At 46.8% G+C, this 25,940-nt stretch overlaps 1 protein-coding gene across 1 annotated transcript in view; it reads right to left on the bottom strand.

Moving 5' to 3' along the window:
• CDK5RAP2 (CDK5 regulatory subunit associated protein 2) overlaps positions 1 to 25,940 on the bottom strand; it is a 146,294-nt gene that overhangs the window by 42,628 nt on the left and 77,726 nt on the right. Inside the window, 5 exon segments of the mRNA XM_084820774.1 lie at positions 17 to 115; positions 5,622 to 5,865; positions 8,182 to 8,665; positions 13,441 to 13,625; positions 15,441 to 15,536. Of these exon segments, the coding sequence (XP_084676900.1) occupies positions 17 to 115; positions 5,622 to 5,865; positions 8,182 to 8,665; positions 13,441 to 13,625; positions 15,441 to 15,536 (1,108 nt within the window).

The following is a 25,940-nucleotide window of genomic DNA, read 5'->3' on the forward strand; positions in this document are numbered from 1 at the left end:
TGCATCTCTCCGATACCTTGGCTGGTGCTCTGATCTTTGCCTGTTTCGCCTTTGCTTTCCACACTGACCAAGCTAACATCCACTTCGGAGCTATCCAGTTTGATGAATGACTCAGCTGGAGAAAAAGTGGAGAGAAAGAAGGTAACATGCACTTAAGTGATGAGGAAAATAAAATGCAAAGTTGAAATGAAGAAATCTCAGCAGTTTGGAAAATAAGATTGATCTTCAAGGAATGGTTATCGCACACTGAGGAACTCAGAAGGTCTGGATTTGGCCCCCAGGTCTGAAGTTCCCTTGATTTCCTATCCTTCCCTATCCTATGTTATGAAGTACCCCAAAATTCTGCTGATCTGGGAAAATGTGGCCTTTGCCTGGACAGAGGCTAGGGGTTTTTGATCTTGGAGAAGGGCAGAAAAACAGGTCCCATAGGATGTTAAGGCCTTGTACAACCCAAGAGGGGATGCAGACTTCTTGCATAAACTTTCTGGCCGGCCACTGTGCTCTGATTGCCTTAATTCCTCTGTGTTGTTGTTGTTTATTTGCTCAGTCACTTCCGACTCTTTGTGACTTCATGGACCAGCCCACACCAGAGCTTCCTGTCGGCCGTCGCCACCCCCAGCTCCCCCAAGATCAAGTCCGTCACCTCCAGAATATCATCCATCCACCTTGCCCTTGGTCGGCCCCTCTTCCTTTTGCCTTCCACTTTCCTTAGCATCAGCATCTTCTCCAGGGTTAACACTTGCAAATTTCAGGTCTTGCCTCAGGACAACAACCACAGAAGCCCCCACCATGAAAATATTTTATGCTGATTTCTAACCTTCCTGTTTAAGCCAAATAGAAAGATAAACAAAGAATTCAATGTCTTTTAAAGCTGTAAGACCCTGAAAACCCAATATTGTGTAAGCAAGCATGCCTACATGACTCTTTTGTCACCTTTGCTTAAGACCATCTCCCAAATCCCCCTGGCTACCTTGCTCACCTAGACCTGTGAAAGTCAGAATATGCACCCATCAACTCCCATCTTTTCCACACATCAGGAAAGAAAGAGAATCCCATTGTCTTCTTTCTTCCCTTAATGTCTGACACCTAAAAATCCATTTTCCATCATCCATGAGAGTTTTGTTTTATTGTGATTACTACATCCTGAGAGAAAAAGGATAAAAACAGCAACCCAAATTCATAGAACACGCAGCAAGGGAGAAGAGGAAAGAGGATTCCTTCCATCCTTTTTGCTCAGAAGAGCAATCCCCCCTTCTTTCTCCCCATCTTTCCCAGAGAAGGAACTCAGCAGAGCTTCCCATCACTTCACAAGTCAGCACATAAGAGTGGTAAATCTTTGCTTCATCTATTTCCTTCTCCCTTTTCCTAATATTCCACCCCATACCAAATTCTAAAACCCCTTGGCTTTAAAGCTCCCCATTGCTCTTTATTCCTCTCCACCTTTTTCCCCAAACCCCACATTTGTTCTAAAACTCTATCGCAATCCCCCAAAACAGTCTTGTTATTCCCCCTGTCAAAATATCAAGCTGCAAATTCCTTCTCCCCCTCCCCACCACCACTTTCTCTCTCTTCCTCTATGATCAGCTACACGCTCACACACATACGTGATTTTCTATGCATCCCAGTGTACTTCACTATTGACTTTAAATGCTCGTCTTTAACCTTCTGAGTGTTAATGTATGATTCTAATTCCCCAAATGTATGTACAGTTCTAATTTCCCAGATGTGTGATTTTAATTTATTTTAAATTCCTCTTGTGATTAATAAATCAAAGAATTGCTTTCAAAGACCTTGTTGTGGTCTGACTCTCTCAGCTTTTGGGGGTATTGGGTTTTCCTAAGCGCCCAGAGTTCAGTGCCAAAAGATCCCTCAGGTATGTGTTTGTCTTACATGTACTGTATGTGATATGCACTTTAATGTAAATTAAAGCATACTTCGTAACACCTATGTCTAGGACCAAGGTATCTGAAGGGTTATCTTCTCCTTAAGAGGTGTGGGGTGCTCCTGCCTTTAGAGGCTAGGCCACTGATAACCAAGGAGAGGGCCTTTTTGGTGGTGGCACCCTGAATTCAAACAGATTGATTTCCCCATTTCATGAATAATTGTTCTGATGCAGCTCTGCTCTTATTTTCCTAATCCGATTTTACATGTTCGACATTTCCAGAGTTCTTTTGGTTGTTACTGGTAATAGTTTTAATTGATCATAAGCCTTGGTTTGGACCTTCTGAGCAGCTGGAACCAAAGAGGGCCTTTTGTTTTTACAGCCTGTCTTGTCTTGAGTTCCGACACCTTCCCTTTGGGACAACGGCAGCTGCTTTGAAGAGGGTGAGGTTGTAACCATGAAGGACTGAGGCCTGTTCCCAGAAAGCTACTCTTAAGTTCTACCTCAGAAGCGACTCACCAGCAAACAGTGGAGGTCGACCAGCCAAGGCAAATGACATAGAGTGTGCTAGAATGCACAGGTTTTCCGCCACACTGATTCATTTCTTGAAATAACCCCTCTGTGCTGTAAGATACTAAAAACAGTGGCTAACACCCCTGTGAGGACTCCGAGCCTTAAGGCTTCAAACAGTGTCAGACTGTGAAGTAATTAGTTCTTAACTGATACCAAAGTCTCGCAGGAGATAACGCTGGTCCAAATAAGTAGGTAGGGGTGGGGGAAATTTCACTGAGGTAAAAAATAAGATGGGAAGAAAGAAAAAGCAAGCAAGCAAGCAGTCGAAGAAGTCCACCACGAAGGGAAGAAAAATATTGAGATGTTCACTCTGTGGCAGCAAAAATAGAACTGGGCAGGAGGTGCTTCGTCTTCCCTTCTAGGTGAGGAAAAAGGTGGGAAATAATCTTTAGCTGAGGGGAAGTGGCGAGGGGAAATGACATTGTGCTTTCCCCTCCTTGTCCACTCAAGTGCGCCTGTCCTGCATGAGAGCAATGTCCAAACAGGCACACATGTGTAAAGTCCAATGCGGGCATAGCCAGACAGTGGATACACCTGTTTGAATGTTACACCCTGTGAAGATTTGAGGCCTACAGAGGCAAAGGGAAAAAAGGTCAGGCTCAGAGGCCTGGAGTTTTTTGTTGGGAAGGGGTATCCCTGACAGGAATAGTTTCATTTCCCTGGTTAAGTTTCATTTCTTCAGGTTTGACGCAGTACTTTTGGTTTTGAGAGAGAAGGGTGTAAAAAGAGAGCAAGAGAGCCAGTAAGAGCAGAGAGACAGCCAGAGCCTGAAGTGAGAGCAGAGTCTGAAGAGTGAGCAGGAAGAAGCGGCCTAGAAAACTCCAAGGACAGCTAGGGTAAAGGAGCGTACATTTTGCAACTTTTATTCTCTTTTAAGGCCCTCTGCATTGCTCAGCCCTATTGTGTAAATACTTTTAGTTCTGATTTGCTAGCTTTAAACATACCAGTAAACTGCTGTGGTTAACACCCAGGTGTCTAGAGTGTCAATCACGCCATGTCTACAGGCTAAACCCCACGTTACTGGAAAGGGGAAGGTAAAAGAAGGAAGGTGGGACTCTTAAGGAGGCAAGAGATCCTTAAGGAGTTGCTCAGGGGGTTCAGGTCATAAGGGGAACCCTGACACAACCACACACCACTTCTGGATGGCATCGGAGGCAGGAGAGGCACACTGGGAGCCCGGGACAGATGGCAAGCTGTTGCTCATCACACATACAAAGAGTATCACCTGTGCTGCTTCTAGAAGATGCCCAGTATTGGGGAATGAATAGAAGAAAAATGAATAGCCACCCCCACCCACCCATTGAAACAGAACCCCAGTTGCTGGGGAGCAGCAGTGAGAGAGGATTATTGTGAACGTGCCCCGCTTGCGGGCTTCTTAGAGGCATCTGTTTCGCCACTGTGAGAAACAGGATGTTAGAACAGACAGGCCTCTTGTCTGATCCAACAGGGCTGTTGTAATGTACACTGCAGTGGAGGCTGGTGGCTCCAATGTCAGTGGGGTGGTGAATCCATTTGGGGTTTCAGTCAGAACTGCCTTCTGCACCCAAGATAGCTCCTTCGGAGTTCTGACTGGTTCTGACTGAAACCCGGAGAGGATTCACTGCCCCACTGACATCGGAGCACCTTGGAGAGCTCCTCTGGAGTTCTGATTGGTTCTGTCTCCATTCCTGTCTCACTCGCTATTCCAGAGCAGCAGCGCATACGTGCGCACATGTGTCTGTTTCATTGAAAATAAAACATTAATGCCCGCATCATATTTATTACGCACATTATCTCAGGTTCCCCGATGTGCTTTCCTTGTGGATCAAGTGGTACATAAGAGAATAAGTATAACAAGAAGGTTGCAGATTGCTAAAATATTTTATGAAGACACTTGTTTGCTTGGCGACAGATAAAGTAGATCATTTTAATGTTCTGGATGGCGGGGACTGGGGGGAAGGATTTAATGTCTCCCTCTGCTAGAAGAAATGCAGCTGTTGCACGCAAGGACACATTTGAGATTGCACCCGGGGCAGTCAGCTTACCATTTTTGAACTAGTGGTTGGCTGCAGGGGTTACTCATGCTGCCGTAGGGTTGGCAGCTTCCTTCGCACCCCCACCACTTCTTTTGCTGGTTCATTAAGCTAATTTACAGCCCAAACTAACAATGTTCACTTGGACATCAGCTGGCAGGCTGACAACAGGCACCCCTTTCACAGTGACACATTGACTGCGCAAATATACTTGTTCCACAAGCTCATTTCTGCCTTGGACTTATTTCTCTTCCTTGTGATACTCGATCTAAGCACTTAGCCAGCAAACAGTCCTGCATGCAGTGGAAGGCCCAAAAGAGATGTGATGCAGGACATCTTGATTGGAACTCCCCGATGCTGGAAGAGTGGGTGTTTCATTCTTACCTCCCATGCCATTTTCCCAAAACAGATGTCCTCCAAAGCTGCTATTAGGTCCACAGCAAAATGAAAGCAACCCTCCGCCCCCCAGTGAACGATTGGGAAGGTCTTTCCCATTGGGAAGGTCTGCAGCTCAGCACAAGTGTACCTCCTTTGCATGGAGAAGGTCCCGGGTTCAATCCTCCTGAATCCCCAGTTCAAAAAAGGATCAGGTAACAGACAACGGCAAAGACCTCTGTCTCAGACCCTGGATAGCCACTGCCAATCAGAGTAGGTAATATTGGGCTAGATGGAGAAATCGTCTGTCCTGGTAGAAGGTAGCAATCTATGGTCTTAAGGGAGGGGGTGTCCACGCCTGCTAAAATATTACTTGTTTTTGTTTTTAAAGGAGGCAAAATCCAGCCCCAAGCTTTCTTCCCCATTGTGGAGTTCAAGTTTGGGGTAGTGATACTGTGAGTGTTTAACCCTCCCCCTGTGCTGTACTGCTCAGCTGGGGACAAGCTCTACCATCCTTTCTACCCCACTGCTTCCCTCCTCAAAAAGTAGGCTAGAAGGGAGCTGAGCTCACCTGCTACTGAGCCCCAATTTGTAGCTTTAGATATGCTAAATATACAATCTTGATGGGAGTTGGACTGGATGGAATAAGGATGCTTTAAAGCCAGCAGATCTACAAAGCAAAGTTACTGCATAATTCAAACCAGTCATAATCACATCAGAGGGGAAGAAATGCCAACAGATGACCTCTGCAGGGTTTTCAACTGTACCAACTCGCTTACCTCCAACTAACAGCCCTTCCCGATCAGGTTTCCCAGTTTCAGCTTGGACTGGTGGTAATTCATCACTAAGGGACTCAGGCAGTATACATCTCCCTTTCAGATCTTCATCCAGGGTGAATATGCGATGCTGAAGATGCATGTCTGGCTTCTGCAAGGCGGCACTTAAGGCGATGCTTCCTAGCGACCTTGACGATTTCAGCAGAACAGGCAAACGAGATTTCTTGAACTGGTAACACGGATCGCTCTGAATGATACACCATGAAATGTGTGTAAGTTAAGGAGAGGGGCATAAACAAGGATCATCATGAAAGTACAATGGATGCGCTATCCAATGAAATCCAGCCATAGATATTTTGCAAACAGAGCTGAGGTGGAAAGGGGGTGTTTCCTGAAAAAACACACCCTGAAATAGCTCCCCCACCACCACCTTAGTTGCAGCAAATATTCAGGGTCGAGGCACTGTGAAACAGGGCAAAAACATTTTCCTGTTCAGAGTAAGGGCAGGAAGTATTGCTCTCACTCAGTTTTGGCTTTGTGATGTTATACAGCCTAGCTCAACTGGCTACATGGTGCCATGAGGTCATCATGCTGGGTTCATAAATGGATTGCGTAGCTAGCAAGAAGACTCCTGCCAAGAGGGACAATGAAATCAAGCAAAATTTGGGGGGGGGATCCAAAATTGGGAGGTATCACTTGGAGAACAATTTAACCCCTGCGACCCTTTTTATGTTAAAAAAAAAGTGCCCATGAAAATTCGGTTCAGCCCTGTCTGCCAATGAGATTTGGATTAACATGGGAGGAGAGTGGGGGAGAGAAACTTCCAAGCATGTTTGGTGAAGACAAAGCTCCTCTGAAAGTTATAAAAATCATCACCATTGTTATATTTGTTAAGCCTACTGTTCAAGACTTTGAACAGTAGGCTTAACAAATTAGATTTCTATAGATTTTAAAGAGTAATTCTTATCTAATTTTATCCTTCCAGGAACCCTGCAAGTTCACGTACAAATAAAAAGAAAAGGCAGTACTTCTTCACGCAATGCATCATTAACTTATGAAATTGTCACCGAATGTTGTTACAGCCATGAACATCGATGGGTACCTTTTTAAAAAAAGTAAAGCACATTCATGGAGTGTAGTCTATCAATGGCTTATTAGTAGTAATGGTGAAGAATGGAAGCTCTGTATCCAGAAGCAATATAATTCTGATTGCCATAAGAATTTCCTCACTGAATCAGACCAAGAGCCATCTAGTGCCGGAGTGGGCAACCTCAAGGCCTCAGACTAACTTGGGTGGGAAAGAAGAAGGAAAGAGTGTTTGGGGGAGATGGAGAGAGAAGGGGGTGGCACACAGAGAGAGAAAGGGATGGGAGGGTGAAAGAGAAAGAGAAGGGGGTGGGAGGGGGATAGAAAAGGGGGTGGCACACAGACAGAAAAGGGGGTGGGAGTGGGGGAGATAGAGAGAAGGGGTGGGAGCAGAGAGAGAAAAGGGGGTGGAGTTTATGACCCCACATAAAGCAGTCATATTGGATATTTTAAGATACAGGAAGATGATCTCTACCAAATGATACAGGTGTCAGGCATGAACTTGATGATGCAATTAACACCTCCCCACTTTTGGAGGGGTCAGAAAGGGGGTCCACCCCAAATAAGTCAGTCAGACAGTCTGGACTCCTTTGCTGAGGGAACTGCACTGGCTGCCTATTCGCTACTGGGGCAGGTTTAAGGTTTTAGTACTAGTGTACAAAGCCCTAAACAACTTGGGGCCAGGATACTTGAGAGCGCGCCTTCTTCCTTACAACCTACCTGGTCACTGAGGTCACCAGAGGGCTTGCGACTGGAGCCCACCAGGAGAACAGCTTTCAGCATGGTGGCCCCTTTCTTTGGAATCCCGTGCCCCTGGAGGTCAGGCAGGCAGCAAAACTGCCTTGTTTCTGGCAGCCCCTGAAAACAGTGCTTTTCCAGGAGGCATTCCTTAACTGACCAGTTATGGTTTTTATTGGTGTTGTGTTTTTTAAACTATAATTTTGATACGGTGTTTTAATCATTTTATTCTTTTAATGTTTTATTTTTTGTGCTCACCGCTCCGTTAGCTGTTCTAGATATGGAGCGGTATGTAAATATTGTAAATAAATATATATGCTATTCCCCAACGGATGCTGCTTGTTTCATCCATTTACCTTACAACATAATTATTGGCCCGAAAAGGGGCTTTGGGGGGCCGCCACCCCCCAAAACGCCCCTCCAGTTGCACATAAGACCGGCAGTTTTAGAGATGCCACAACTTTTGTAAGATCTCCAGATACTCAAACCTTTTGCACCTTATGACGTAAGTATTTTGACACGGGCTCTTGGACTGAAAGCAGAGCTCCGCAAAGAACAAGCAAGCCCAGAATATCGGTCAGGAATACAACCAGGCTTAAAAACTGACTGATGTGAAAGTATCGGAAGTATCTTTGACACCCAGCTCTTCAGGTGATGTTTCAAAACAACATGGCCCTATTAGAAATTAACTCACCTTTCATCTTTCAAGTACTGGCCTGAGAACCTTAAATAAACTCACTTTGTATGTTTTACTTGTACACAGGAGGGTCTCCTGCTGTTTGCTCTTCCTACCGGCTCTCTTTTGCAGGCACTCGCCATTTAATCTTGATGATTTCACTCCGTCTTCAGAGGCCTCTGTTTTGCCTTCATGTTTCAGTCTCATGACATTACCCTCCACAGCCACTGTTTGTGTAGCTGTATCTTTCGCTTCCCCTTTTGACAATTCAATCTCTGCATTAATCTGTACCGCTGGTTTGGAATCAAGCCCTTCTTTCTCAGCCAGAGAAGATTTTGATTCCACTTGCCGCTTGAGGAATTTATTTACTTGTGTGAGCTGTTTGAGTTCGGCTCTCAGTTGAATAATCAGTTGCTTAAGATCTTTCTCATCTTTATTCTCGAGATCATCGCTTGAACTGTCTCGCTCGAGATCGTCGCTTGAACTGTCTCGCTCGGTTGTGTTCGGATGATCTAACAACTTATTTACAATTTTCATTTGTTCCTGTCTGTTTTTACCCAGAGGGTGAAAAGAGGGAGATAGAAAGAAAGAAAAGAGAGAAGAGCAGCCATAAGAAAACAAGACTACCTTCTGCAAAATAGTTTCTAGAACCATCATAAATTATTAGTGAATTCTTTTTTATTTAAATAATCTCCAGGACGGCAAGACAAAGAAATCCCAGACAGTCACAGAAATCCAAAGTGAGTTGCGAAAGAAAGACCCTCTCATAGCTCTACTGCTGCTGATTAGAAATCAAGCAGGAGAGAGAAAGAGGATTCAGAAAGAGAACTGATCAGTTACAAAGCATCCTTAAAATTACACTTCTAAGGACCAAACGGGATGCAGAGCTATCTCTTCCTCTCCCTCTGCCACCCCTTTCTTTCTCTCTCTTTCTGCCCCCCACTCTTTGTTATGTAAATACCAGCTGCAGGGAAGCCTGAACAGCCTCCCTCAGGGCCACAGGTGTCAGGGTATAGAAGGGGAATTTAAATCTTACATTCCCTGCCACATCCTGACAAAAATAGCCTCTTAGAAGCTGCTATTTATATTCGAACACCCTCAGTGGTTGTCAGCAGTAGTCCTTTTCTCACTTCATAAGCCTGACTGGGTATTGCGTTCACACAACAAGGGGGTATTGCGATCTCTCTCTCTCTCTCTCTCACACACACACACACACACACACACACACACAGAGTCACGCAGGAGAAAACAGAGTGACATGGAGGAATTCAGAGCCAACAGGCAAAAATGAGGCCGCAATTTTGTTTTCAGGCAAAGAAAAAGAAACTGTTCATCCAACACATATGGGACTCCACACTAGATGGTTTTGTAATGGCAGGCAGCTCAAAAGCTTTTTCTGGAGGTATCTTGAAATAAGATCCTGGTCTCAATAGGTACTTTGGCCTGATCCAACAAGGCTCTTATAATAATATTTAGTATCAATATCACTTTGTCAGGGTTCCCCTTATGACCTGGACTCTCTGAGCAACTCCTTAAGGATCTCTTGCCTCCTTAAGAGTCCCATCTTCCTTCTTTTAAACTTCCCCTTCCCCTTCCCAGTGGGGTTTCGGCTGTAGACAAGGGGTGACTGACACTCTAGACACAGGGTTTAACCACAACAGTTTACTAGGTTTAAGCAAACAAATTACAACAAAAGGTATTTACACAATAGAGCTCAGTGATTCAAAAGGCCTTAAGAGAAAATAAAAGTTGCAAAATGCAAGCTCCTTTACCCTAGCTGTACTTAGACTTCTCCAGGCTGCTTCTTCCTGCTCCCTCTTCAGGCTCTGGTCTCCCCGACTCTACTCTTACTGGCCCACTCACTCTGTTTTTATACCCTCCTCCTTCAAAACCGAAAGTACTGCTTCAAACCTGAAGAACTGAAATGTAACTGGAGAACTGAAACAAACCAAACTGGAGAAATGAAACTATTCTTCTGAGGGATAGCTCCTCCCAACAAAAACTCTAGGCCTCTAAGCCTAATATTTTTTCCCTTTGCCTCTGTAGGCCTCAAACCTTCACACACCCCTTTGAGTGTTGACATGTTTTACATACCTCATTTTGCTGCAATGCTTGCACCAACCCTAAAGAGGAGATCAGTGTTATTATTCCCCTGTTGCAGGTGAGACAAGAGAGAGAGAGTGTGCCTTTCCCAAAGACACCCACTGAATTTGTGGCAGAGGCAAGATTCAAGCCAGGGCTTTCACAATATGTAGCTCAGTCTTAGCTACTACGCCACAGCGTTCTCTTAAGTTGTAATGTTCTTATGGTTTCAGAAAAGGGTTAAGGTGAACATGCAAAGGACCAAGTCTACTGGTAGGAGCCCATGATTTGCTTGCAACAGATCCTACGTTCACTCTCCAACGTCTCCAGGTAGGTCTGAGAAAGACAACTCTATCTGAAACCCCACAGCAGCCTTCTCCACATGATTTTTTGAATGACAACTCCCAGCATTCCTGACTAGTGGCCATGCTGGCCGGGGTTGATGGAAGTTGAAGTCCAAAAATCTGGAGGGCACCAGGTGGGGAAGGCTGCCCTAGAGAATTGCTGTCAGCCAGTGTGGACAAAACTGAGCAAGATGGACCAAGGAGCCCAACTCAGCACAAGGCAGCCGAGGATGTCCGTATGGGCGTGTGCATATGAGCACGTTCCTATGTTCACACTGGCCGTGATCTCCAGACGTTCAACCTCCATGTTCAGAGACAGTAAAAATGTGACTGCCAAGGGCTGGGACTGAACATATGATGGAGAGCACCACCAAGCCCTACTTCTAAACCTAAGGCACTTAGAGAACAATCCTATGACCCCTAGATAGCATCTGAGGGGGTCACAGCATTTTTCCATGACTTGGATCCCAGGCCAGAGACAGTGCTCCGACCTCGGACTCAGGCGTCCGAGCTCCCCTCCGACTTGCAGCTGGCACAGAGAGAACCGTGCTGGCCGCCTCTACGAGCACACAATTAAGAGCTGGAGGGGAGGGAAAGGGGGCAGTTCTGTGGGCAGGGAGGGGAGGAGACCAGGGCGGCCGACTTACAAAGAATTCTCTGGCCGCCCCAGCTTCCTTCCCTCCCTCTCTGCAGAGCCATAGCTAGACGGGCAAAATCGCCTGTCTAGTGAAAATGCAAGGCAAGAGGAACGCGGAGGCAAAGACAGCCTCTGTGCTCCTCCTGCCCTGTATAGAATGCCCATCTGCCTCCAAGTTTGGGGGCTGACAGGCATCTGGTTAGGGCTCACCCTAAGCCGGCAACTGCTAGGAAGATGGCAGAAACCCAGCTGCACAGGCCATTTGCATGAAGCGGCTACTAACCCTCAGTTGTGGCAGCTGCAGCACAAGAATAATTGCTACGTTGGCTCAGATAATCAAGCTGGGTGTGGACAATGGCTATTCCCATGTGACAAATGAGGTAGCATGAACAGTCCTGAGTTAAATGCAGGGAGAGTCAAACGCTCCATGAAAGCTTCAGCCAGACTTCCCCAAGCTGGTGCCCTGCAAATGGTTTGGATTACAACTCCCATCATCCCTGACTATTGACCATGCTGGCTTTGGCTGATGGGAGTTGCAGTCCAGAACATCTGGAGGGCACCAGCTTGGAAAAGGCTGCCCAGATAGTCGAGCTGCCTTTTAACGGCACACATCGGACTGAAAACATACTGGGAACATCCTTCATCAGGAGACAGCAGCCAGCTTTGTGAATTACCAGCCAAGGCTCGACATCCTGCTAATGGCTCATGGACCACAGTTTGGGAAGCGATTTTACGATCTAACAGAAACTAAATAAAGGACATTATGCTCCAAAACAAATCCTGTCCTTAATTTTCATGCGTGTCAATAAAGAAATGTTTTGTGCCATTTGAAATACAATCCAGTGCCGAAAACAGAGGCATTTAGGAGGCTGGCATTTGAAAGAGAGAATGCTAAGTGTGTTTTTAATGCCTTCACGCTGGCGTCTAATGCCATTCGTGAGAATTAAGTTACCCAGTACTATTGTCTTGGCACCAATCAAGCTGGGAGGATTTACAGCAAGACATTAGAAAGGGCTGTGCTTCGGAGTGCTAAAAAAGCACAGGGCGGGGGAATGCTCATTAGCAAACTTTTAAGTAAGATTGAGAAATGAAGACAAGATTCTAGATTCCTATTTTAAGATCTCTCCTCATCTGCTATTCCACATTATTTTGGTGACTAACATCCATTTTTCCAGCTTGGCTGGCTTGAATATTGATGGAGGAGGAACTGCAGTCAGGTACATTTGGCTACAGAAGGAAGCAGTCTGTAGAGATCTCAGCCATCGCAGGAATGCTCTTTTATGGACTCTTGGTCAGTCCCCTCCTGCAGCCTCAGAGAACAGCTTGTGAGGCCCCCAAAGAGCGATGCTGCAATTGGACACTGGTGGAGGGAACGGTACAGGAGCCTGTGGGGGACATTTACTATGCTTGTGTGAGCTGGAGCTTAGACCAGATCAAGCAAAGAAAAAGATCAAGAAGGAAGTGCAAGACATCAGAAGGCAACGTTCCTCGATCCCCTCCCCTAAACTTTATGCTAACTTCTGAGGTCTCCCAAGCCACCACCGACATCTGTTTCACAGGTGAATATGCAGAGATTTGAGCACGTGGTCATGTGCATACAGCTGCCCCTGCAGGAGAGGATCTGTGGACTGGGGTGGTATGGGATAGATGGCCCAGAGGGAGGCGGGGCAACTGGAGCAGGCTCAGAGGTCTTCTTTGCCCGCCTCTCCTTCTCTCCTCCTTTCCCCACTATCTGCAGGCAGCAAACCTGGGGCAAGCCATTTTCTCAATTTGGGATGGGAGTTCGGCTGGCCAGACAGTAAAGCGGAAGAAGCCAAAATATATAAGTTTCCTTGCAAAATCATGCAAGGAAAGCTATGCCCCACCTTCCCAAACCTAGGCCCCACCTTCCCAACTCACAGTTTTTACGACTTTTAATTCCCACCCACGTGGGCATCCCTTTCATCTGCCTGGAGAGTATTTTGCAGCCCTTCCTGTATCATTTGGCATGGTTATCTTTGCTCCCTTTGCCCTCCGGAGGAAGCTCATTCCCTATACGTCGCCACATTGCCATGAAGGAAACTCGTCTCGTCACTGATGTCTTTGCATCTCCTAATTACTTAATTGCATGATGGGCTGAAACGGTTCCGAAGGAAGCTTGCCAATCTCTCAGGTAAATTAGAGAGCTCCATTATCTAAATTCACTTTAAATGCAATTGCTTTCTTCCCTTTTCCAATTGAACGGCTGTCAAAAGTGCCGTGTCTAAGCCGCCCGCTTACCTAGATCCAAATACCGCCGCTCCATTTTCATTTAAAAGGGACACGAGTGAACTCCTCTCTCGAGCGTCGCAATTTTTGTCCACTGTGCTCCCACCGAAGCACTTGCCGACAGCCATCTCGTGTTCAAACACAGACTTATTTAGATTCTTACACTGTCTATCTGAATAGTCTGAAGGAATTACCTGCTGGGAGAAAAAATTGTTACTTTTTTAAAAGAAATCTTTTAAAACATGACAAAAATACCTGGAGACAGGTATGCCGATGTTCAGTTACTTTGGGGACTATGATCTTTTGCATAATAAGTAACTTTATCATCTTGAACGTGTTTCATATGCATTATAAAGACAACCTCTGTAACTATATTCCACATAGCACTCATTAGTACAGAGGGTAACGAACACCAATTTGATATGGTTATTTCATTGTAGAAAAGGAATAACAGGAAAAGAGTTGCAGCGGTAACAGTAACAAGGTTTCCTTGAAGGCTTCAGTGTAAGACGCCTCTCCAGAGAAAATGGAAGGCTCCTGTACTTTCTAGCAAGGCAGTCACACAATTAAAGAAATCTTGGGCTGATTAATCTTCTCCATTTTAGGGCGCAATCTATGGGGACAGTCGGCCGCCTCCGAACTCGGAGGCAACCGACTATCAGGGGCACCTTATTAGTGGCTCAAAAGATTCTTTAAATAATTCACTGAACTGATCGCAGCCCTAATTTTTAGTCATTCTTTTCTTTTCCCCTGGCATAGCCTTCCTCAACTTTTTGCCGTCCAGATGAGTTGTACTACAACTCCAAGCAACCCCCAGTCAGCTGGTTGGGAGATCCTGGGAGTTGTGGTCCAACACATCCAGAGGGCACCAGATTAAGGAAGGCTACTCCAGCACATCCTAATAGTTAAGGGTGGCTTACAACAAGGCTTTCACATTTTAAGTGCAACTCTGTGTGTTCCTTTAGGGTATTTTTACCTTGCCAATTGAGGGGGCTTTACTGTCTGTCCAACCCACCCATTCCCCCTATGCAGCCAGCTGGACTCTCTGCTGATGGAGAGTTCTTGCAGGGGAGGAGCCAGATGGCCGCCGGTCCCCGAGAGATAGCAAGACTTACTCATTTTAGCCTTGCAACATCCCTATGCAGTACAATGTACTGACTTGATCAAGGCAGCATGGACCTCTCGTAGAGCAGTGCATACAAGTGCCGGACGTTCCCCGGGCGTCATTTGGCAGAGAGGCAACCCATAAATACTATGGTAAGCAAAGAAAAGTAAAGATGGAGGTACACAACAGGTGGCCACCTGGAGATTGTGCTGGGTGAGCATTTCTGTGCACATGAATGTGCTGGGTGCACATGTTGCGCACGTACACAGTGAACTCCAACCTTGGCCACCCGGAGAGCTTCGACTACTGGGTGGGATAGAAATGTGATAGATAGATAGATAGATAGATGATAGATAGATAGATAGATAGATAGATAGATAGATAGATAGATAGATAAGCAGAATAGGGATTTGAACCTGGAGCTCAACAAGGCTTTAACCGCACTTATCGATACAAGCGTCGGGGGCTGTGCCGCTCATGTCTCTCTAGCAACTCTGCTCTGCAACCGAAGAAAAGATGGCCAGGGCATAAGTGATATGCCGCCAGCAACCTTGAAGACCATAAATGCTCCCCTGTGGCAAAGGAGAGCAAGGAAGGAAGCAGGAGGAGGAAGAGGAAGAGTACTGGAACGAGAGAGACAGTGATGGCAGGAGAACCCAAATACCTCCCTTGCCTGCCAGAGGAGACCTCAGCACAGGACAGGTCAACTGGAATTCTACAGCCAACTGGGATGATACCATTTCTTTCATGCAACTGAAGCAAGTGAGCCAAGCCATAGACTAAGCGAACAAAACCAAGCCACCAATTCTCCCCAGATTAATCCAACAGATTCACTTGAATCTCAGGTCCATATATACCAAAAGGAGGGAGCCATGAAATAATCTAGCAATTTTGACAAACATCCCACCTCGCCAGCTGTCTCGGGAAACTGGCAGCTTGGCACACTCATCTCTTCGTCAAAACCTTCGGTCAGAGTTCGACTTTCTTCTGTTCTTTCCAGAAACTACACGAAAAGTATGGAATGATATGAAAAATGTAGCGCTCGCAAAAGAAAATCAGGTGATATGAAACGTGTACAAATAAGTCATGTCTTTAAAAGCAAAACAAAGAACGAAAATTAAAAAACGCCTGCAACAGAGCAACAAACATTAGGTTAGATGGCATCGATGGGATCCAAAAAAAAAAAAATAGTAGAAAGGTCATTGATTCAGATTCGTGGATGTTCGCTTTTCAGCAACACAGAACTTGGATACTTCTAAAAAGGGGTGAGCTTCCCCAGACTCAAATTGGATTAGCTCAGATTACGCCGAGCTATTCCTGCCCCGCTCAAAAAAGGAGTGGGGAATTGCTCCGAATAATCTGTGTCAATCTGAATCAGTTCAGAAACTATCGTGTTCTCAGTCGAGGGACCAGACAGGGTCTGATCCCAACTCACCCGCCCAGCTCCCAAACCCATTCTCTTTCCCTTCTAACCATGGAGGTAGTGGCTGCTTCACCGGAGGAAAGTAAGAAGGAAGGAGGAAACAAGGCAGGCCTCTCACTCCTCCAGCATCCAGTGCACAAGCAGACATGGGAAATGTAGTTTTCCCCAGTGCTAGTGAGTGGCAGGAGCCCTGGGGAAAACTACATTTCCCTGGTCTACTTAACCCTGGAGTGCTGCATTGGCTTCCTTGCGCTTGCTACCCCCATCAGAGCAGCCACCACCTGGTAGGCAGGCGGGAGGGAGGGAGGAGGGCTTGGGAAATAATGGGTGGCTGAGAGAGTGGGGGAGATGGAATTCAAGCCAGAGAAGAATTCAAGGCTTGTTACGAGTCTCAGCCACATCTGTAGACATTTCCAAACTTTGTCAAGTGCAATATGTCTGAGAGGCTGGAAGCTAAAGGCCATATGTACACCGGACAATGACTACAACTGTAATTTGGGGACTTAAGTCCAGGTAGGTGTGGGTTGTGCTGTAAGTCATGTTCAATAGCCACAATGGGGCACATGCCACCTCCACAGCCTACCCTATTGCCTCCCCCCAGTTTTAAGGCAGTGAACTATTTCAGGCACTTGAATATCAGGGCTATGACTCTATTATTACCACCATCACCACTCCCACCCCCACCCCTAATATCTCAGAGCAGCCTTCCCCAGCTGAGTGCCTTCTAGATGCTGGGAGTTGTAGCCCAACAAATCTGGAGGGCACCTGGCTAGGAAAGCTTTCTTAGAGCTTCAAAGACTACAGATTTATCATGGCAGACCTTTTCAGGGACTGGAGCCCACATCGATGCATCTGATGCCACAATAAATCTGTCGGTCTTAGAGGTGTCAGAAGACTCCTTTTTTGTACTTGCTCCAATCAACTAACTCGCCGTCCCTTCTGGCATTTCTCAATATCCCATAATGTGTATGGATTAAGACAATCTCCACCAAGCACTGCTTAAGCATAACTGATTCTCCAGAGAGCCATCTTCTCATTTCCTTAATGAGAGCCCAATAAAATAAGAACAAGTTCTTCTCTGAAAGTTTTCTTTTAACAGACGTTCGGCTGTGGATATATGAAGAGAACAGACACAACCCACCAGGAACTTCTCAGGCCTGTCCAGAAATCTCTAGGATTTAATTTCATGGAGTCAGGGAACCCTAGGATCTCCCATTTATTGACCTATTTATTTCATTTGGTTAATCTATTAGCTGCCTTTCAAGACCACAGTCTTCCCAAGAATCTAAAGATCACAATAAAATAAAATATTAAGTATAAGCAATTTTAAATAAAACCAGTTCCAGTAAAATATGATTCTAAAATACACATCACCATCAAATACCATTCAAACTTTCGACTAAAAGCCAGGGAGAACAGATGAGTTTTAAAACCCTCTTGAAAGCAGTCAGAAACGGGACCAGCTGTATGTCACTTGGGAGGGGATTCCACAGTGTAGGGGCCACCAGTGAGAAGGTCCTGCCTCTCGTGCCCACCAACCTTACTGATCATGATGGCGGGCCAGAGAACAGAGCCTCTGTAGATTATCTTAAAGCATGGGCAGAAGCATACAGGTATAGACAGTCCTTGAAATAACCTGGACTCAGCCACTTTAAAGGTCGACAGCAGCACTTTGGATTGGGCCCAAAAATGCACTGGCAACCAGGGCAGCTGGTACAGAATTTGTGTAATACGATCTGCCTGTCTAGCCCCAACCCCCCGCCCCCGCTCCAAGCAGCCATATTCTGAGACAGGCAACTTTGGGAGGTCCAAAGGTTATTTTGGCCTCCCAGACACACACACCCTTGTGGACTACACCTCCTCCCACTTTGCAATGCTGGGAAAAAAAAATAAAATGGCACCCAGAGCAAACAAACTAATTTTGACCCTTGTAGTGCTCTGTAGCTGCTCTGGGTACCGTTCCTGCCCTCCCCAAAATCATTATTTTACAATACAGGGGCTGCATGCAGTCGGTGGGCCACGTGTTGCCCACTCCTGCTGTAACAGCTGAAGTCTATCAGTTACCCACAGAATGGGAAGCACGGAGGGAGCACACAAGCTTCAAACCCCACTCCCACACCCCAATCCAGCACCACCACATGCACAGGGATGAACTTCTGAAAACTCAGCCGTATGCACAAATGGGTTCTACATGCACGTTCCTCTCTCTGGATACAACAGCTGGGGGCTGTATGTGGAGAGACCTTTCTAACATCATGGCCATCCGGGAAGCTGGATTCAGTCTGACCCTACTCCCGCACCAAATAACGCATCGTCAGGATTTCAGATGTTTGGAAATGCTCCTTTGGATCCTGGCGCCAATCTCTTTCCTGGGGCAGAACAGCAACTGAGCAGGCCATAACTGTCAGAACTGATGAATGTGGAATCTACACAAGGGGAGACAGATGTCTCATTGGCTCAGTTCCCATTCACTTCAGTGGGGTTGGCTGGAGAATCCTGAACGTATGTTACTAGGGGTTGGAAGAGCAGGAGCCAGGAACCAAGGGCAAGGCCTCAGACCCAGTAGGTCAAGCCAAGAGCTATAGCTGGGAGTTAGAACCAGAAAACAAACGAGGAATCGGAGCTACTCAAGACTAGTGTTGCCCAGCCTGAACATGAAGCCTCCATTACCCACCAACCGTTTACCGCCTAAACATGATCCAACCAGAGGTTTTGCTCCGGCTCATTCAAGCTCAAGCAGGTAGCACTAAACTACGGCTTAGCGTTCCGAGCAAGCCAGCTCACAACATTTCGTAGCAAGCCCCACTCTTCTTACAGGAACCCTACTGGAGCTTTGCCTCAAGCCATAAGGTACACAGTTGAAAAATTGTGCCAGTTTATGTGGAGCTATGTCCCAGTACAAATATATACACCCAGGGCCTACAGGCCTCTAAGGGTTGTGAGAGGGAGAGCGTTTACGGCAGACTTCCCCAACCTGGTGCTCTCCAAATGGTCTGGGTGAGAACTCCCAGCATGACTGACGGTTGGCTACGCTGTCTGAGGCTGATAGGAGTTGAAGTCCAAAACATCTGGAGGGCATCAGGTTGAGGAACGCCGTTTTAGAAGGTGTTTCCCCAATTTTTAAAAAAAATAGCCCATTTACTCAACTTGTATGGTCAACAGTTGAAATTAACACCAAATACTTTGAAAATCTGCCTGGCATATAAAATACTAAAAGTGACATAATTTTAGGCAACCTTGCTCATATAGGATTTCCTCAAATTCCTCCCCTCCCCACACTGGTCCCCAATACTCTGAATTTATATGACAAGGAATGTGGTTGAAATCAGTGCCATTTTGTTGTTATTTACCCTCTTAAGTAAGAAACTAAGCTGTTCACACAACGCGCTTACCCATACTCAGTGGTAAGTGTGAGCATTGTTCAACTGTGGGTTAGTGTGTCATCTGAACCCAGGACATTTTCCGCAGGGTGGTTTGTTAACCATGAAGTGTGTGTGACTTATTTTTCTCAAAGATGCCACCTTGAGAACCTATGGTTTGCTGCTGGGTTGTTGAGGGTGGTTAACAAGCCACCTTGCAGAAAACGTCTTTACTGTGTAGTTGTCCCTGCTGACTGTGTGAACCCGGACAGTGGTTGAGTGTGGGCTGTTGTTGAACAGTGGCTTGTTTGTTGAACCGTGGGTTAGCATGTTGTCTGCTAACATTTTCCATAGGGTGGCTTGTTGACCATGTAGTGTAGTTTGTCAACCACCCTGAACACTCCAATAACAAACCAGGAGTTCTCAAGGTGGTCTGTTCGAGAAAAATAAGCCACACTGCGTGGTTAACAAGCCACCCTGCGGAAAATGTCCTGGGTTCAGATGGCACACTAACCCACAGTTCAACAAACAATCCACACTTGACCGCCGAGTGTGGGTTAGCATTCTATCAAATTATTTTGGGGAACTTTCCCCAGTCAGACACCTCTTTTTCACCGTTAGTTTGACCTGCTTCCAAGTGGCTTATCCTGTGTCTGGGCCATATCACTCCAAAGGGCGGATGAGGGCTCACAAGACTGAATGCTTCCCCAGACGCAAAATTCTTTCAACACAGAAAACTAGATGTCAGGTTCTATCCTCTCCTTCTCCCTGTCATGCTAGTTATCTGTGCGCAGGGGTTTCTTTTCTGCGGAGCAGCATTCCTTCACGCAAGCCCCACCTGCAGCCTGAGGTGATACAACACCTTACTGGGAACTAGGGCCTTTAAGTGATGAAGAGAATGACTAGTAATATTTCAGGAAATGGTCACAAGTGGGTAAATTACAAAACCTAATGCAACGCTGGAAGATTTTGAGAGCTTTCACGACAAAACTAAGCAGCAGAGGAAATCAAGTCTGTGGCAGATGGTCAGCGAGCATTTTTCTTAACCACATCCCACCCATGTTTCTGTCCTCTGAAGTAGAGATGTGAACCGCGGGGGGGGGGGGGCGGGGGGGGGCTTAAAAATTAGGACACCAACACCCCTCTTTTTCTGTTTTTCCACCTACGGACACAATAAAGTCCCTGGAAAAGAATGAGGTTGTGTGTGTATGTGTTTTTGTGGGCCTTCACATCCCTACTCTGAAGGAGTAGCATTACCCAAACCACACCATGATGCTAGCATAATATGAGGAATGAACTCCTTAAATCACTCAGGGACCTTAGAAGTATGGGCAACATCCTTAGGCTCTTTTGGTAAGGCTCTGCACTGGGCCCAATGGCGTCAAATGCTCCTCTCTCATGCGTTGTCCGCACAAAGATGAACCGCGTAAGTCCACCTGGGCATCAGCCCCAGTGTTCATGCCAGCAGCCTGATGGACAACACTGAGACCGATGCATTTTTCCCCGACACAACAGTTTCCACAAACCGATCGTCTCCGTCAAAAGCAACTCCTGCAGCTAAGGAGCCCGGAGGTATGCGTTACTCAGAGTTCACCATGGTTCGCTCGCTGATGAAATAAAATTAAAAATAAAATGTCATCTCTGTCTCAGATTCTTCAACTTTTTCACAGCTGACACAATGATTCAGTCTGTTTAGATCAATGACATTTCTCCTCCCAGCCCGCGCTCTTTATGGCCATCCTACGCTGAAGTGCTTTGCAGATTTCACACTCCTGCTGGCAGCTGCACGTAGCAATGTCACGAGAGAATGGTTCCATCTTCCTCCTGGAGGTTTCATTCTCCCATCTTCTTGGATCAGGCCCCACAGCAAGGCAGGTAGAGGCGGAGGGCAGCACCAAACGTTCTCCCACTCTGATTTTTGGGGTGGAAAGCAGTGCTTTGGGAGAGTGAAAAAACACCTTAAATGACCGTTGCTCCCTTCTATGGCGACAGGAGGAAGAGAGATGGTGACCTTGGTTGGGAATAATTTTGTGCCAGTGGAGGGGGCAGGATGGCTGGTTCAGTGAAGATGTGGGGAAAAGTAGACTTGGTAGTTGTCGCACACCATCCTGGAAGCCTATGTTTGCTGGCAAAGCAGGATAGTAAAACAACAGACGACTTGAGTACGAGGCATCTAAGAGGGGACTTCCATTCTGCAGGGGCTATACCTTGGACAGTCAACCCCTGCTCACACAGTTTGTTTATTAAGATATTTACCGCTCGCCTTCTGTCCTCCAAAAGGCACCCCCACGGTGGCTCCCAACCATCCCAAAACAATGCCAACAGATAAGATATATAGATGTAGAATGAATGCCCAAACAAATGGTAAACAAGTATCGGACAGCATCTGTTTGACATGCACAATTGTGCTTTTCTTGGACACCTAGATACCGTCCAGATCTCTTAGGGCAAGGGCTTGCACAGCCAGGGTGCCACCACAAAGAAGGCCCCGCCTCACATTCCCACCACCCGCACCTCAGATGGCAATTTTTTTCTCCATCTTGCTTCCAGTCTATTCCGCAACGGGTAGGGTGCCATAGCTTAGCAACAGCGCGCATGCTTTTGCATGCAGAAGACATCATTTTCAATCCCTGGCAAAGAAAGAATCCTGCCAGAAACCCTAGAGAACCCCTGCCACCAGTGGACAAATAGTTTGACCTGCAACCTCTTATATACTGCACAGTGGCTTGTGGGTGCCACATCTTTCTTCCAGGCCAGCCCCAAGTGAATTAAAATGCTGTTGATCTAAACTGGTCTAAAGAGAAGGCCCAAGAAAGCAAAGGAAGCCTACACAGCTGCATATAAGACATTGGCTATTAGCATCCGACTGATAAACTGTCTGCACCCCCAAGGAACAGACTCTCATATCTGACTTTTTGAAAAATCACATGCAAAATACATGGCTCAAGGCCAGGAGAAGGTCTATGGAGGATAAAAGCTGCCTCTTTCAAATCTCCCCATGGCGACTGAAAACCTTGAGAATGTGTTTTTCCTAAATGAATCGCTGATATGCTTGGTTTGCAAAGATCCCAGGAGCCCCAGAGGCAGGACTCAGCACAACGGCTTCTCTGTCTGAAAGCAGATGTTCAGAGGACAGTGCAAAAACAACCTTCTTTATCGCTCTTTTGGAGCCCAAAGCTGCCCCAGCCAGCTCAGAGCGGCTGGAACCCAAGGGAGGCATGACTTCGGAAGCATCGGCAGCAGAGCTGAGCTGGATGGCGGGCCTGCCCTCGGCGCAGAAAGAAAAATCCGTGCATTTTAAAACAGCGGAGAGAAAGTCCTGTGCAGGGTCATAACATCTTGATGGGCATCGCGTGCTCGTCGAGGGAAAGCCATCAAACCCCAGAGCAGCACCGAGTCAAACAGACTGCAGTACACCAAAATAAAACCCCAAAGTATTATAACGTTCATTTAACGTGGATGGCATGCTGGAAGCCATACAGGACAGAGGGTCAAACTAGAGGCGGTGGGGGAGATCTGCGAATAGAATTACCTGCGGTTTATTTAAAGTGTTAAACACACACACTGTTTTCCCTGCTGAAATGCTCACACCCACAAGTTCCTATCCAGGTATCTACACATTTTCTCCCAAGTGGTAAATAGCAGCTTCAACAGAAAAAAAAAAGGGGGGGGGGATGCTTAACAGGAAAAATGGTATGGTGGAGTAAAAGTCAAGGCGCCTCATCCCCAGCACCTGAATCAGGACGCCCCCCCCATGGCTGACATCACTGTTTTCTAAAAGATTGCCCCCATCATGTTTAGCTTGGTCCAGACAAGCTGTAGGAGCAGCTGAACTCATTTACTGGGCCACTGGTTCGATTCTGGCTCAAGGAAGAGGTGTAAACACACAGGAGCATTGGGTTCCGATCCAAGCTCAGCCACAAAGTTCTCCTGGTGACTATCTCGCAGCCTAATCTTCCCCAAAGGGTTGTTGTGCAGTTAAACTCAGATGCAATCTGAACAACCATGGCAGGAAGGATGAGATACAGAACTCGATACATAGTCAATCAATCATAGCACTTCTCCATTTTCAGTGGATCCTACTCTTTGACACCATAACTCTATTCAGAATAACATATCCATTTATCCAATAAGCTTTTTTTTTTTCTCGCTCAGGCTTTTCAGCTTGAAGAGAAGTCCGATGGTATTCTGCGTACAAATGGACAAGTCAGTCTATGTCACTTTCGCATAGGTTCACCTGTAAGTCTGTGAATTTATCTAATCCCCTCTGAGAACCTTCTGAACCAGGGGTAGGCACCCTGGCACGTTCCAGATGCTTTGGACTACACATCCCATTGCCCAAGCTGGCTGGGGCTGATGGGAGTTGTAGGCGAATGCATCCTGAGGGCACCAGGTGGCCTATGCCTGATCTAAATTTAACTCTGCATTGGTTCTTTTCTCGGACCTAAATCCATACCCAGTTTTATCAGGCAACCCTGAGTTCTAGCATGATGGTACAGGGAAAGGATATCTCCATCCACTTTTTTTCTCCATGCCATGAATAATTTTATAAACCTCCGCCCGCATATCCATTACACTGGGAAATAGAATGCTACTCATGGCTGATCCCAGATCGAGGCTGGTAGATCAGAACTTCAGGTATATTTAGGCAAGCGAGGCTGATATACAGGACGCTCCTCCAGACGGCATCCGTGCTGCAGCAGTAATCAGCTCCCAGACGTTCATTAAAGCGATATGAACAGATCTTGAAAGCAGACGCAGGTCATCTTCCTTGCTGGGATGATCAGGTCTCTGGTGGCTGGTGTAGTGCAGCGGCTAAGAGACCAAGCGGTGAACTAGGAAAGCACAGGTTTGAATTTGGGCCCTGCCACCAACTCCATGGATGGCCTCAGGCAGCTCACTCTCTTCTCAGCTTCACCCCACTCCTGTAATATGGTGATAACAAGCAGGACCGGCACCAAAATACTGCAGATTCCAGTGCTCCTGTTCATAATTCCAGCCACCCATACCCTTTTTCAGGACACTTCATTCCATTTTCTCTCCCCTCGCCCCGTTTCCCATTTTTTCCCCTCCAACAATTCATCTGCATTCATGGCCACTGAGCATGCTTGATCCTCACAGGGCTGGCAGGGCGGGGGGGCAGGGGAGGCATCTCCCTAAAGCTTTGTTAGACTTCTGCAAACCATGGGGTTCCCCCAAGCATGCTGACTTCATTTCATTTATTATATTTCTATACCGCCCCATAGAATCATAGGGCTGGAAGGGGCCTCCAAGACCATCGAGTCCAACCCCCTGCTCAGTGCAGGAAGCCTGATTCCCAGGTGGTCTCCCATCCAAGTCCTAACCAGGACTGACCCTGCTTAGCTTCTGAGATCAGACGAGATCAGGTGCATCCTCTGGGCATTTCACAAAAAACGCCTCCCTCTTCTGTGTGGATCACGCCATTTTGACTCTGTAAGGATTCACGCCTGGAGAATGGGTCTGCCATCCGTACACAGGATATCATGGATAATCAAAGCTAGCTGCTAGGTTATTCCAAGTTTACGTGATCTGTACTAACTGTTCCCAGGCTCAGCTCAATTCAAGGGCTGGTTCTTAACTTGAAAGCCCCCAATCGACTTTCCCCACCCTGGTGCCTTCCAGCTATTTGGGCTATGATTCTCATCCTGGCAGGGCCGCTGTCGTGACCCAGCTCCAGCACTGCAGTGGGCCTTATAGGTTATAGCCAGAATCTGATCAGAAGTGGTCAGTTTGGGCCTATTCAGCCTATGGAATGTCAGAATTAGTGTGAGTTTATCTCTGTCAGTGTTCTCAGATGAAAACAGGCGGGAGTTAAGTTACTCCCATCCAGCTTCTAGCTTTGTCCTTGGCAGGGAAGGAAGCTTGGCAGTCTCTTTATGATAATCTAACCAAACGGATGGGGGTGGAGGTTCGGAAGCGTCACCCTTGAAGGCAGAATGAAGACACTTTCTTTGGGTGGGCAGGAGGCTCGTTGATGGGCTCTCCATCCAATTTGGACCCTTGTCTCTTTGAACTTTGTAGTGTTAAGAACCTGCCATGAAAAGTACTGCCTGTCACGTTCCTTCATCCTGCCCCTTTGCAATCAACACACTCCAGGATGCCAGGCTTCAGGCTCACTACTTTTTTAGTTAACAGCCAGGTTCCTTACAAGTGCAAATTCTAGGAAACTCTCTGGCTACAAAGGAAACAGCTACTCCACGCAATTACGAATACCAACAGAGGAGCCGAAGCGGAAGTTAGAGAAGTTGCCGGCAGGTTGAAACGAGAACTTCCCGGCCAGACTAGCTTGGGGGGGACGCCCCTCCCTTACGGTGGCTCCCTCCTACGTAGGCTATCACACACAGCCAACCTGGAGGAGCGTCTGAGCTCTGCCTCTAACTTTTCCCGCTTCACTCTGCGACGGACCCTAGCATCCCTGAAGTAACGCCCCTCACTCTCCTCCTCCCCGAGACCTGGGCTCTCATGGAGGAGTGGGGGCCTTCAGGTCAAGCCATCTGTGTGCCAAGGTCTTGAGAAGAACATCTTGCCACAGCTGAGCTCACTAGAGAGGGAGCCTCCCCCGGTTCTGGCTGTTCCCATTCTGAGTCTGAGCTGCTAACTATCT

This window comes from Heloderma suspectum, chromosome 14 (assembly GCF_057233095.1).
Source record: "Heloderma suspectum isolate Gila_16-S chromosome 14, 16-S_ref, whole genome shotgun sequence".
Taxonomy (NCBI): Eukaryota; Metazoa; Chordata; class Lepidosauria; order Squamata; family Helodermatidae; genus Heloderma; species Heloderma suspectum.